Source organism: Protopterus annectens, chromosome 17.part0, assembly GCF_019279795.1.
Source record: "Protopterus annectens isolate FY-2018-M chromosome 17.part0, PAN1.0, whole genome shotgun sequence".
Taxonomy (NCBI): Eukaryota; Metazoa; Chordata; order Ceratodontiformes; family Protopteridae; genus Protopterus; species Protopterus annectens.
This window is the reverse complement of record NC_056751.1, coordinates 707122454-707134536: the sequence shown is the minus strand read 5'-3', so window position 1 is coordinate 707134536 and position 12083 is coordinate 707122454. Positions and strand designations below refer to the sequence as shown.

The 12083-nt window shown below is 37.8% G+C and overlaps 1 protein-coding gene across 42 annotated transcripts in view; it reads right to left on the bottom strand.

Moving 5' to 3' along the window:
* LOC122791684 (mucin-2-like) overlaps nt 1–12083 on the bottom strand; it is a 732148-nt gene that overhangs the window by 557325 nt on the left and 162740 nt on the right. For 39 of the 42 annotated variants that reach the window (XM_044059549.1, XM_044059571.1, XM_044059534.1 and 36 more), the window contains one exon: nt 8975–9034. The exons of the other annotated variants lie outside the window; for them this stretch is intronic. In XM_044059549.1, the coding sequence (XP_043915484.1) occupies nt 8975–9034 (60 nt within the window). The remainder of the gene's footprint in view (nt 1–8974; nt 9035–12083) is intronic. 42 annotated transcript variants of the gene reach the window in all.

Below are 12083 nucleotides of genomic sequence, written 5' to 3'. Positions count from 1 at the left end.
GGAACCACACATCTTTTGGAATTTATTTCCAATATGGGGGAGGACACCCTGCAATTTCTGGATGTAGATATTAGGAAAAATGACTCTGAGGCAATATGTATCCCGGGTATACAGGAAAAAGTATTTTTCCATTTCCTACCTGCATTAAAATAGTGAGCACCCTAATTTCCAAGAGAGAAACTGAAAGAAGGTTGTCTGCTTCAACCTTCTTTCAGTTTTGCCAATATAATATGCAAAACATGTTCTTTTTAGTGATGTCATACACATGCTTATAAGCATGTGTATGACATCACTAAAAAGAAAGACACAAATGCCTTATTTAACCACACCCGGAGCTGTAGTAATTATTGCTTTAAATTTTGGGTTTTGGAGCAAGTAAAGGAAATTGAGAAGGGAGATGATTGGGAAAATTCCTTGGAGTTTTGTGGACTTATGTGGCAGCTTAGGTTTGATGCCTGTTCCCTCCCTGGTTTGAATGGCCATTATTACATTATTCCAGCCCTTAAGAAGAGAGCCTTAAAATAGTTTAGGATTGGGTTTTCTTTTTGTGGAATTATTATTGTACACGTAACAACCATGTAAATATACTTTTAGTTGTCAATGGTGCATATATGGATACATGTATATGTATTTTATGTTTATTTTAAAAGTATTGTTATTTTGTAAGTACTTGTACCTTTTATTGTATGATAAGGTAATTAATTGATTAGCCAATGGGAAGATGTTGTGATTCATGAGATGTGTATTTAAATGCCTTCAACTTGGTAGTGTGTTATTCTGATGAAGTTTCCTTGTGGAAAGAAAGCGCTTAATCTTTATGTGGTTTTATTTAAACAGTGTTTTATTCACAAACGTGTGGAGCGTGTTTGCCTAGTAACCAGTGCAGCTACAGAGGGATTTTTTTGTGTTATTGTTTTTTTACTTCCCTCGCTGTTCACTTTGTGGTTATTTAACATTTTACTTTAATTAAGCCTCTATAGACTGGGAATTGTGCATGGCCTCAAATCTGATGAGAAAAAGATTTCTGGACTTCACAAGTACAAAGCCCCTTTGACCAAACAGTGAATATATTCACTACAGACTCCAACATACTGGACCTCATACTCACAAGTATGGGAGAAAGCTGCACCAATACCCAATGTCTCATCCTCCATGTTAAGGTTGGACCGGAACAAAGCCTATTTCAAAATCAAACTCATGTTCATAACCCCAGTAAAAACAATGATAGTTAGGAAGTATTCCAAGGCAAACTACCTTTCATAAACTAATGGTTTGTCAAACTTCAACACCTGTGCAAACCATGAGAACACAGCATCCTGCACTGAATTACTCTCAGAAACTTGTTACCACCATGTTAATGGCTGCATAGATGCTGCTGTACCTAACAGAAATAAGCCCAGAAATAGTCCTAGAAACAAGCTGCCCTCTTGGCATCCCAAATTAAACAGGATATACAACAAAAGAAGAATGATTAAGGCAAAACTCAGAAAGTGTCCACATATTTGAACTGGTATACAGCTCAGCTGCAAGCAAACAAAGCCAGAGGTACTCACCTCTATTAATCATGAGTACGCTTAACATATCCCTTATCTACGATTTTCAGCAGGGTATCTAAGTGAAGAGATACTCCATCTCTCCTGCTTAATGATGAATTGTTAATAAAGTCATTGTGTTAAGAATTTTTCACTTCAAGAATCTGAAATTTTAGATATAGGAATTTGAGAAAACCTAGTTAATAACCTATTAGTAGATGAAAGTCAGCTAAGGACAATAAGATGTGGAATGTAAAATGCATGACTGAATACTTTGCCTATTAAACACCTGATTAATCTTTCTTGCAGTTGATATTTCCTTTCCTTCTTTGGGCAGTTTTATTTGCATGCTGAGGAGCTTTTCCCCTTAGTTACCCTCTGCACAATGAGCTCCTCTGACAGGGCAAAACTGGACAAAAAAAAAATAGCTAACTGAAAAGTTATATTTCAGACCAATGTTTGTTCTCTTCTGAATGTATTTTTTTTTGGGGGGGGTTGCTATTCTCCCCTGCTTCAGACCAGCAGATCATTCCAGTGCCTCATATCCACCTTCAGGTCTACTGGTCTAGAACTGGAATTTAGCATATTTTGACAATCAAGGACAATGTAGAATCTAAGTACTTCCAGGGGGTACAGTCCAACAACTTCAAGGGAGTTATTTTTTAAAGCCCTACCCAGATTTCCACACTCTCCTTGGATCCACAGCTTGAGTGAATTCCTTCTACGCACTTGTGGATTGATGTCATATTTGAAGTTTACACTATGTTTTCCAAGCATAGAATTTCTTTACGTCGCATACAAGAATTTTGTCAGGGCACCGAAACTGCATTGTCTTGGTTCTGCAGCAGTAATGTAGCACCTGTGACAACAGGACAATGATTTCCATTCTGCATTCATCTGCTTACTTCATCATACACAGGGATTGACAGCTTTCCTCTCTGAAAGGAAGATACAGTGAAGTAAATAGTCCAATTCTAAACACTGTGGTACTTCTGGAGTCTCATATACTGTCTGGAAATGTTTCCTCAGTTCTAACTTCCTGTGCTCACTTATGCAACAAGCCTTTTATGCTGTTAGTTGTAAAGTACTTAAAATTTTAGTTGATCTTTACTGAAGTAATCAAATGTTTTTAACAGTTCCAAATATGCTGTGTGATCTGTCAAGTCATTCACATCTGCTAACAACTGCATGTTCAGAGAATGCCACCACATTCAGAAAAAATGTACCTTCACTCCATCGACTCATACAGACCTTTTCTAGGAACATGAGTTCTCCCATTTCTTTTTGTAACTAACTCGCGGTCACCATTTTTATTACTTTAAACCAATGCACATCTTAAATGGACGTGACAATGATTACCAGCTCTAATACAGCCCCATGTTTGTGAATAGGATCCTCCGTTCCTTGTTACCACATTGGTCCTCCTTTCAAGTAATCATTCTAAATGTTTACAAGATGCCCGGACAATGTTCATTTTTATTTCCATGTAAAAATTTCATTTTTTTTCTTTTATAGTAGAGCACTGATCTCTAGGGACCTTTTTCAGACTCAGCCCCAAGCAGTGTCTGGTTAAGTGACTGGCTCAAGTCACACAGTGAGGCAAAGGAAACTGAGAGAAACAAACTTGCCCCACTGGATCACAAGAGACAGCGCATTAACAGGTCCTTAATCCTGACAGCCAGCTGCTAGAAAACCTGTTCTAATTTCTTCATTCACACAGAAAAATCAATCTTGATTTACTCGATGCTTTTTCTACAACATCTTTGATAAGTGGTACTTTCCCTGTGTCCTTGGTCCAATATCCTCCCTTTTTGATGTATTATTGTAATTATTAACATTACTAATTTACTTTCCTCCATAACTCGAATTGTATCACTCATACTTTTAGAAATTATGCTACTTGAAAACTTTAATACAAATCTATACATTTTATAATGAAAGAGCAATGTTCTGAACCATTTCTGAAATGTCGTGCATCCTGACATACACTTTGGATTATCATAGTATCAAAAATGTTATTGAAGAAAACTGGGACATTGTCACAGGAAACCCTTTTCTGATTAACATCTTAGGTGAAGCCCCATCATTTGTTTATAGGAAGGCCAGGAACATTAGAAGTTTTGTTGAATTTAAACCCAGACCATATGAGAAAAGCACTAAAAGATGTGAAACTAATTGGACATTTTGTATATTTATACAGCAAGATGATAGTTTTTATTGCCCTTATTTAAAGAAAATCATTAAGACCAGTGCAGGGGGTGACTGTAACACTACAAAAGTAATTTGCAGGGCACAGTGCAATGAATGTGATGCATTCTATGTGGGAAAGACTGTCAATAAACTTAAGCATAGGATTTCATGTCATCTGTTAGAAATCTGCTCTGGATGTAAAAATAATGCACTAGCCAAACACCTTCCTCTTCATAAAAGACACACAGGTTTTAAGTTCCAGATCCTGGATCGCATAGTCATGGGTGATCTTGAAGGAGACATCCCGAATATTCTGGAGAAACATGAACTCATGTGGCAATTAAAGTTGAACTCTTTTAGGAAGCCTAGACTAAACTACTACTGTTCAATTAAAAGTGCACTGGAACATAGAAAATTGCCACATTGTTTACATGACTAATTTTATTTTATTTTATTTTATTTTATTCTACCAGTTGGTTTTAAATACCATTTTAAATCAGTTGTAATTTAAGTGTATATTTTGTTTCCATCATCATACATTTTTTCTTATTATTTTTTCTTTTTCTGGTTCTCTTTTTTCCACTTTATTCAAAATGATGTGTAATAACAATACTAATTAATTATACAATAATATTTTTATAGATAGTTTTTAGGGTTCTTGTACACAGACCTGAAGACGTCTAGAAGGATGAAAACAATCTTTGTTAACAATAGGTTATGAAAATAGAATATGATTTTTACAATTGATTTTTTACATGCAAAGTGTATATGTATATATTTATATATATTTTTGATTGCCAAATGGACTAAGGTTGATATATTTCCAGCCCTGTAGTATGTCTTGGATAAAATCACAGACTTAATAATCTACTTAAAAATCTGGTTAAATAAGAGGTACCACATCATTATACATTTTTTTAAGTACATAAGGGTTATATTATTATGACAGCTATTAAGTAGGGCATTACCAGCTGGAATGTCACACTGATGGGGGAAGGGATGTGAATATAACATGTGTACCAATAACACTTTTGTTTTACAGCACAATAAACCACTCCCTTGCCTGATAAAAAGTATATATATATTTAGAAAGCTTGTGAGGAAACTATTACTCTATTTTTGTTTCACTTGGATCGCTTGTCTGTGTACTTAATAAAGGATTTTCGACTGGAAACAGACTGCCTGCCTTGCTTGGATTACTTTCGAATACTTAGTAATTCTGTACAATTATATATTTTTTTATTTATTTATTTTTTACTTAAGATGAGTTTAGTTCCACGGTGGTACGGCGGTAGTGTTGTTACCTCACAGCAAGAGGTTCTCCCGTTCGATTCTAGGCTTGGCTTGGGAGTGCCTTCTTTGTGGAGTCTGCATGTCCTCCCCGTGGTTGGGTAGCGTTTGAAAGACATGCGTGCGTAGATGGGAGTGCCTTCATTGAAGGTTGGGCATTGAGCTGGCACCTCTGTGTTTCGTAAAAATCTACTGACAATCATTAGCGGACTGGAGTTCCGCTGTGGCGACCCCTTACCGGTAAAAAGCCGAAAGACAAACAATAACAACAACTTAAGATGAGTTTAAGTTCGCTACTTCTACTACTGTTGTCTGATCTGATTAAGATATAGTGATTAACTACAGATATATAGACTGAAAATCTTCCAGACAGAGAAGTTTCTTACACTGTTTTGTAAAGTTTGTCATTTTAGGACAAAATTTCTCATTACATACATTCAGCACCAGAATTTCTGTGTTTCAGTTATAAAAACAGTTAATGTTCTAGAAGGTTACAATGGAGGGCTAGATCATTTTTTATTTTATTTGATTTGATTTTTGTTTCACACAAAAGCTGACTGGCAAAGCCTCTTTTCTTTCGGTGGCCAGGGAGAAAAGCTCCAGCAGTGAATTCAGGTACAAACTATTAATAATACTGAATGTAATTTAACAGGATGATGCCCTGAAGATCCCCCACATGCAGAACACCATAGACAAAATCCTGCACCATATCCTCCTAGCCAGCTATAGGTCACCCTCCATGTCCCAAGAAGCTCACATTGCTTACTTGGACCTACTGGAAACATTTACTATCCAACCTAACATCCTACTTTAATTAACCCTCCAGGAATCCTGCATGGCCTCAAATCTATTGGCAAAGAGATTCCAGGACTATGCTCTATAGACTGTGAATCCTGCATGGCCTCAAATCTATTGACAAACAGATTCCTGGACTTTGTAGATATGAACACTCTTGACCAATAGAGTGAATATATCCACCAGAGGCTCCAACATACGGACCTCATACTGACAAATATGGGAGAAAACTGCACTGCACTTCCAATTTCTCATTCTCCCTGGTAAGGCCTGACAACAAAGATACTTCCTTCGAAATCAGAATCAGCTACATAACCCCAGTAAAACCAGAGGCAGTAAGGAAGTATTCCAAGGTAAAGGACCTTTGATTAAATAGCGGTTTGTCAAAATCCAATGCCTGTCCAAACTGCAAGAACACAGCATCCTCCACTAAATTACACTCAGAAACTCTGTACAACCATGTTAAAGGCCACATAGAGGCTGCTGTACCTACTAGAAGTAAGCCCAGAACTCGCCCCAGAAACAAACTGCCCTCATGGCACCCCAAATTAAACAGGATATACAAGAAAAGGAGAACATTTATGGCAAAACTCAGGAATCATCCATAGATTTGTACTGGTATATAGCTCAGCTGCAAGAAAGCAAAGCCAGAGGTACTTACGTCGACTGATCATGAGTACGTTTACCATATCCCTTATCTGCGATTTTCAGTCATGTATCTAAGTGAAGAGATACTCAGTCTCTCCTGCTTCATGATGAATTGTTAATAAAGCCATTGTGTTATGAATTTGTCACCCAAAGAACATGAAATGTTAGATATTTCAATTTGAGTAAAGTTTGTTAATAACATGAATATAGATGAAACTCAGCTCAGAAAAATAAGATGTGGAAAGCAAAATGCATGACTGACTACTTTGCCTATTAACCACCTGAATAATTGCCCTGGCAGTTGATATTTCCTTTCCCTTCTTTGTCTGTGCAGTTTTATTTACATACTGAGGAGCTTTTTCCCTTAGTTACCCTCTTCACAAGGAGCTCTTCTGACAGGGCTAAACTGGACAACAAAAAAGCTACCTGAAACATTACATTTCAGACCAATGTCTGTTGTCTTCTGATTGCAGTTTTTTTGGAAGGGGACGCTATTCTCCTCTGCTTCAGACCAGCAGATGTTACCACTGCCTCATGTTCATCTTCAGGTCTGCCTGTCTACCACTGGAATTTAACCCATTTTCACCACCAGGGCCAATGTAGAACCTATGTACCTCTGGGGGAGGGGGGGGTGCAGTCAAACAACTTCCTGGGAGTTCTCTTTTAACGCCCTACCCTCCTTTCCACACTCCCCTTGGATGCATGGTCATGTCATGAAGGGCATATATGTAATGGGAACTGATTGCAATTATGTGCTTTTGAGTCAGAATCTTCGATAGGTTGAGGGAATTCTTTCTACATACTTGTGCATTGATGTCATATTTTAACTTCACACTATGCTTTCCAAAGCATATGATTCAACATTTCTTTAAATCGAATATGAAAATGTTGTTAGGGCACCAAAACTGCAATGTCTGGTTCTGCTGCAGTACAGTAGCACCTGTGATAATAGGACAATGTTTTCCATGCTGCATTCATCTGCATACTTTATCATACCAGGGACTGACAGCTTTCCTCTCTGAAAGGAAGACACAGTGTAGTAAATGCACCAATTCTAAACACTGTGCTACTCCTGGAGTCTCATGTACTGTGTCTGGGAATATTTCCTCAATTCTCACTTCCTGAGCTCACTTATGCAACAAGCCTTTATGTTGTTAGTTGTAGTGAAATAAAAATTTTAGTTGATTTTTCCTTAATCAATCAAAGGCTTTTAACATTTCTAAATATTCTGTGTGATATGTTAAGCCCTTGACTTAGGCTAACAGCTGCACGTTCAGATAATGCTACCACCTTCAGAAAAAATGTACCTTCACTCCATCGACTCATACAGACCTTTTCTAGGAAAATGAGTTCTCCCACTTCTTTTTCTAACTAACATATGGTCACCATTTTAATTACTTCAAACCAATGTGCATCTTAAATGAACGTGACAATGATTACTGGGACTAATACAGTCCCTGTTTGTGAGTGGCATCCTCCATTCCTTGTTACCACATCTGACCTCCTTTCAGTAATCATAGTAAACATTTACAAGAGGCCTGACCATGTTTATTTTTCTTTTATTTGTTTTCAAAGGTAGAGCAGTGATCTCTAGGGACCTTTTTCAGACTCAGATCCAGAGAAGTATCTGGCTAAGTGACTGGCTCATAGTCACACAGTGAGGCAAAGAAAGCTGAGAGAAAAAACCTTACACCACTGGATCACGGGACACAGTTCATTAACAGGTAGTTAATCCCCTCAGCCTACTGCCAGAAAACCTAATCTATTTAATTGGGTCACACAAAAATATCAGTCTTGAGTTACTCAACACTTTTTCTTAAACATCTTTTATAAGTGGTGTACTTTCCCTATGTTCTTGGTCCAATATCCTCCCTTTTTGATATATTATTGTAATTATTACTAATGTACTTTCCTGTGTAACTGGATTTGTATCTCTCATACTTTTTGAAATTATGCCACATGAAAACTTTAATAGATATCTATAAATTTTATAATGAAAGAGCAATATTCTAAACCATTTCTGAAAAAAAAATGTTCAAAATTACTATTACTTCTTTAACAATCAATTGGGATTACTCTGCATACAAGAGTTCCACTAGTCTTGACTGTTATAACTGTCCTTGTGTGATATTTACAGTCATACCTCTAAACTCTGCACTGTTTGGCAGAATGATTACATTTTTGACTCATGGTTTTGGTTTGCACACTTTTGTTCTGAAAGGTCATTCAATAATGTACTTATAAAACAATGAGTGATATTTGTGTTTCTGCATACTAATATATAATCTGTTATTCTGACAATTTTCTAAGTTGATAAAAACAATATTTAAGATCTGTTCTGAATTTTGGCCCTTGGTCTATTACCACCACCATTATTTTCAGCTTTGTCCATGATTATAGTGGTAAGAAGTTGAGAGGCATGTTTAAAGTCCATATTTTCATTATCTGCTTATTTGCAGAAGTTAGTTTTCAGCAGACAGATTGTATATACCTGAAGAAACAATTCAGACATTTCTTACCTGAAATAATCTGAAGATGCTCACTTCCAGATCTTTCCTGGGTTTTCATTCCTCCACTCCCTGGGTACAAAAACAAAGATACTAAGGAATGCTATCTGAAAATTATGAAAACTTGTATAATATTTGAAGTTGTTCCCATGAAGTATTTATTTGAGAGATTTTTGTGTCTTTCGGCTTTTCCCAGTTAGGGGTCGCCACAGCGGAACTCCGGTCCGCTAATGATTGGTAGTTGATATTTACGTGCCGAGTTACCAGCTCTGACGCACAACCTTCAACGAAGGTACGCCCATTCACGTATGTCTCCATGCAGAAGACGCTCTAGCTGAGAATCGAACCGGACAGCGTCTTACTGTGAGGTGACAACGCTACCACAGCACCACCACCACGGGTATTTATTTGAGAGATAAAGTTTGTAATTTTATTGCAAAATTTGTTATTACATATATTCAGCACCAGAATTTCTGAGTTACAGCTATAAAAAACAGTTAATGTTCTAGAAGGTTATGATGGAGGGTTAGGTCATTTTTTTATTTTATTTTATTTTTGTTTCACATAAAAGCTGACTGGCAAACCTCTTTTCTTTTGGTTGCCAGGGAGAAAAGCTCTAGAAGTGATTTCAGGTACAAACTATTAATAATACTGAATATAACTGAACAGGATGATGCCCTGGATATCCCCCACATGCAGAACACCAAGGCCACAATCCTGTACCATATCCTCCTTGCCAGTGATAGGTCACCCTCCATGTCCCACGAAGCTCACATTGCTTACTTCAACCTACTGGAAACATTTTCTATCCAACCTACCATCCTACTTTAATTACCCCTCTATAAACTGGGAATTCTTCATGACCTCAAATCTACTGGCAAACAGATTCATGGACTTCACAAACACACTTGAACAAATACCAAATATATCCAATAGAGGCTCCAACATACTGGATCTTATACTCATAAATATGGGAGAAAGCTGCACCTCACCCCCAATACCTCTTCCTACCTGGTAAGGTCTAACCACAAAGATGCCTCCTTCAAAATCAAAATTAACTTCATAACCACAGTAAAAGCTGTGAAATCTAAAACCTTCCCTGCTGGATTTAACTACTGTGGTGTCCTAGATGAGTGTATGTCTCTAAATTTACTCTACCTACCAGCTACTTAGAGTTATACTGCAACAGTGTGCTGATTCCTGTTCTCTGGACCTATCTGCAAGCTGCCTCTCAGTTAAACAGGATAATTTAAAAGTTTGTCTTCTGGTGTCTTACAAGCTCCCTGTTTACTCTACCTACCAGCTACTTAGAGTTATACTGTAACAGTGTGCTGATTCCTGTTCTCTGGACCTATCTCCAAGCTGCCTCTCAGTTAAACAGGATAATTTAAAAGTTTATCTTCTGGTGTCTTACAAGCTCACTGTTTACTCTACCTACCAGCTACTTAGAGTTATACTGCAACAGTGTGCTAATTCCTGTTCTCTGGACCTATCTGCAAGCTGCCACTCAGTTAAACAGGATAATTTAAAAGTTTATCTTCTGGTGTCTTACAAGCTCCCTGTTTACTCTACCTACCAGCTACTTAGAGTTATACTGCAACAGTGTGCTGATTCCTGTTTTCTGGACCTATCTGTAAGCTGCCTCTCAGTTAAACAGGATAATTTAAAAGTTTATCTTCTGGTGTCTTACAAGCTCCCTGTGTAGGTTTACATTTAAATATCTTTGTATTCCTGACACTTTGTACAATACCACTTTGAGACTTGCACTCTAGGACCTGCACCCCCCCTGCATTTCCTTGCAGGACTGTAAATTTTTATTTCTACTTGGGTAATCTTGGGTTTCTGCTGACTTACTTCCATTAACATTACCCTGCAAATAACAGTGTATGTGTTCAACTTTCCTTATATGTAGGGTAGCACACAATCAGACCAACCCTGTCCCCCACCTGAAACGCTCTTTAGCCAACCCCACCGTTACACCCACTGCTTAATAATTTCCTTTACAGTCATTCCCAGTGGAAAAGTTTGAATTTGGCTACAGAAATCAAGTATAACCCAAATAGACTATCTTTACCACTTACCCAGCAATCCTTGCCAAAGGTTTTAGCCCACTCTAGGACCTGTAAACCCCCTGCATTTTCCTTGCAGGACTTTAAATCTTTATTTGTACTTGGGTAATCTTGGGTTTCTGCTGACTCACTCCCATTAACAGTGTTTTGTGCTCTGAAGTGAGTTACTTCCCTCCCTCATTTGGCTCTCCTTAGCATTTCATTGGCTCACACTTTGTCATTCTTTATTTGCCTGCCCACTGACAGCAGATCAGAAGGTTTTTTTTTTTACCCTACTTGCATAACTTGGAGCCATCTTTAAATCTAAAACCTTCCCTGCTGGATTTAACTATTGTGGTGTCCTAGATGAGTGTATGTCTCTAAATGTAAGTACATTGGCTTCTATTGCACAGAGTATAAGTTAAAAATAATAGTGACTGATGCACACTGATTTTGGATGCTGCCATTGGGAAATTTAGGCTCTCTTGTTTGTAAACACACAGACACCTTTCTAGTCCTCTCTTTTTTCCCTCTCCATATCTACACACCACAGACAGCTTTCTAGCCCCTGTTCTATTCTAACTTACCACCGGAATTAGCCTAGCTGATTGTTTTTCGCTAACTGCTTCAGTATCTGTTCCTACCCGCTCCGTTCGCCCTGCGGGCTCACTCCGCTCTCCTCCCTACCCCCAATTCCCACCCACCCCAGGGGTCCTACCCTTATACTTACTAACCACACCTCTTCCTCTTCCCATTACTCTCTAACCACACCTCTTCCTCTTCCCATTACTCTCTAACCACACCTCTTCCTCTTACCATTACTCTCTAAACATACATCTTGCCCTTACCATTACTCTTCAAACACACACTTCTCCTACCTTTACTTTCTAAACACTCTCCAGTTACCCAGCTGCACTAATATTAACCTCTCACCACTCTCCTTTTATCACACCACACCCTACTCCCTTCTTTCATCTCCACCCAGTGAATTTATTTTTCTACCTACAAACAATCTATATTTATTCATACAATGTATAAACAACCCATCCCATCTTATGTCCCAATCTTATTCA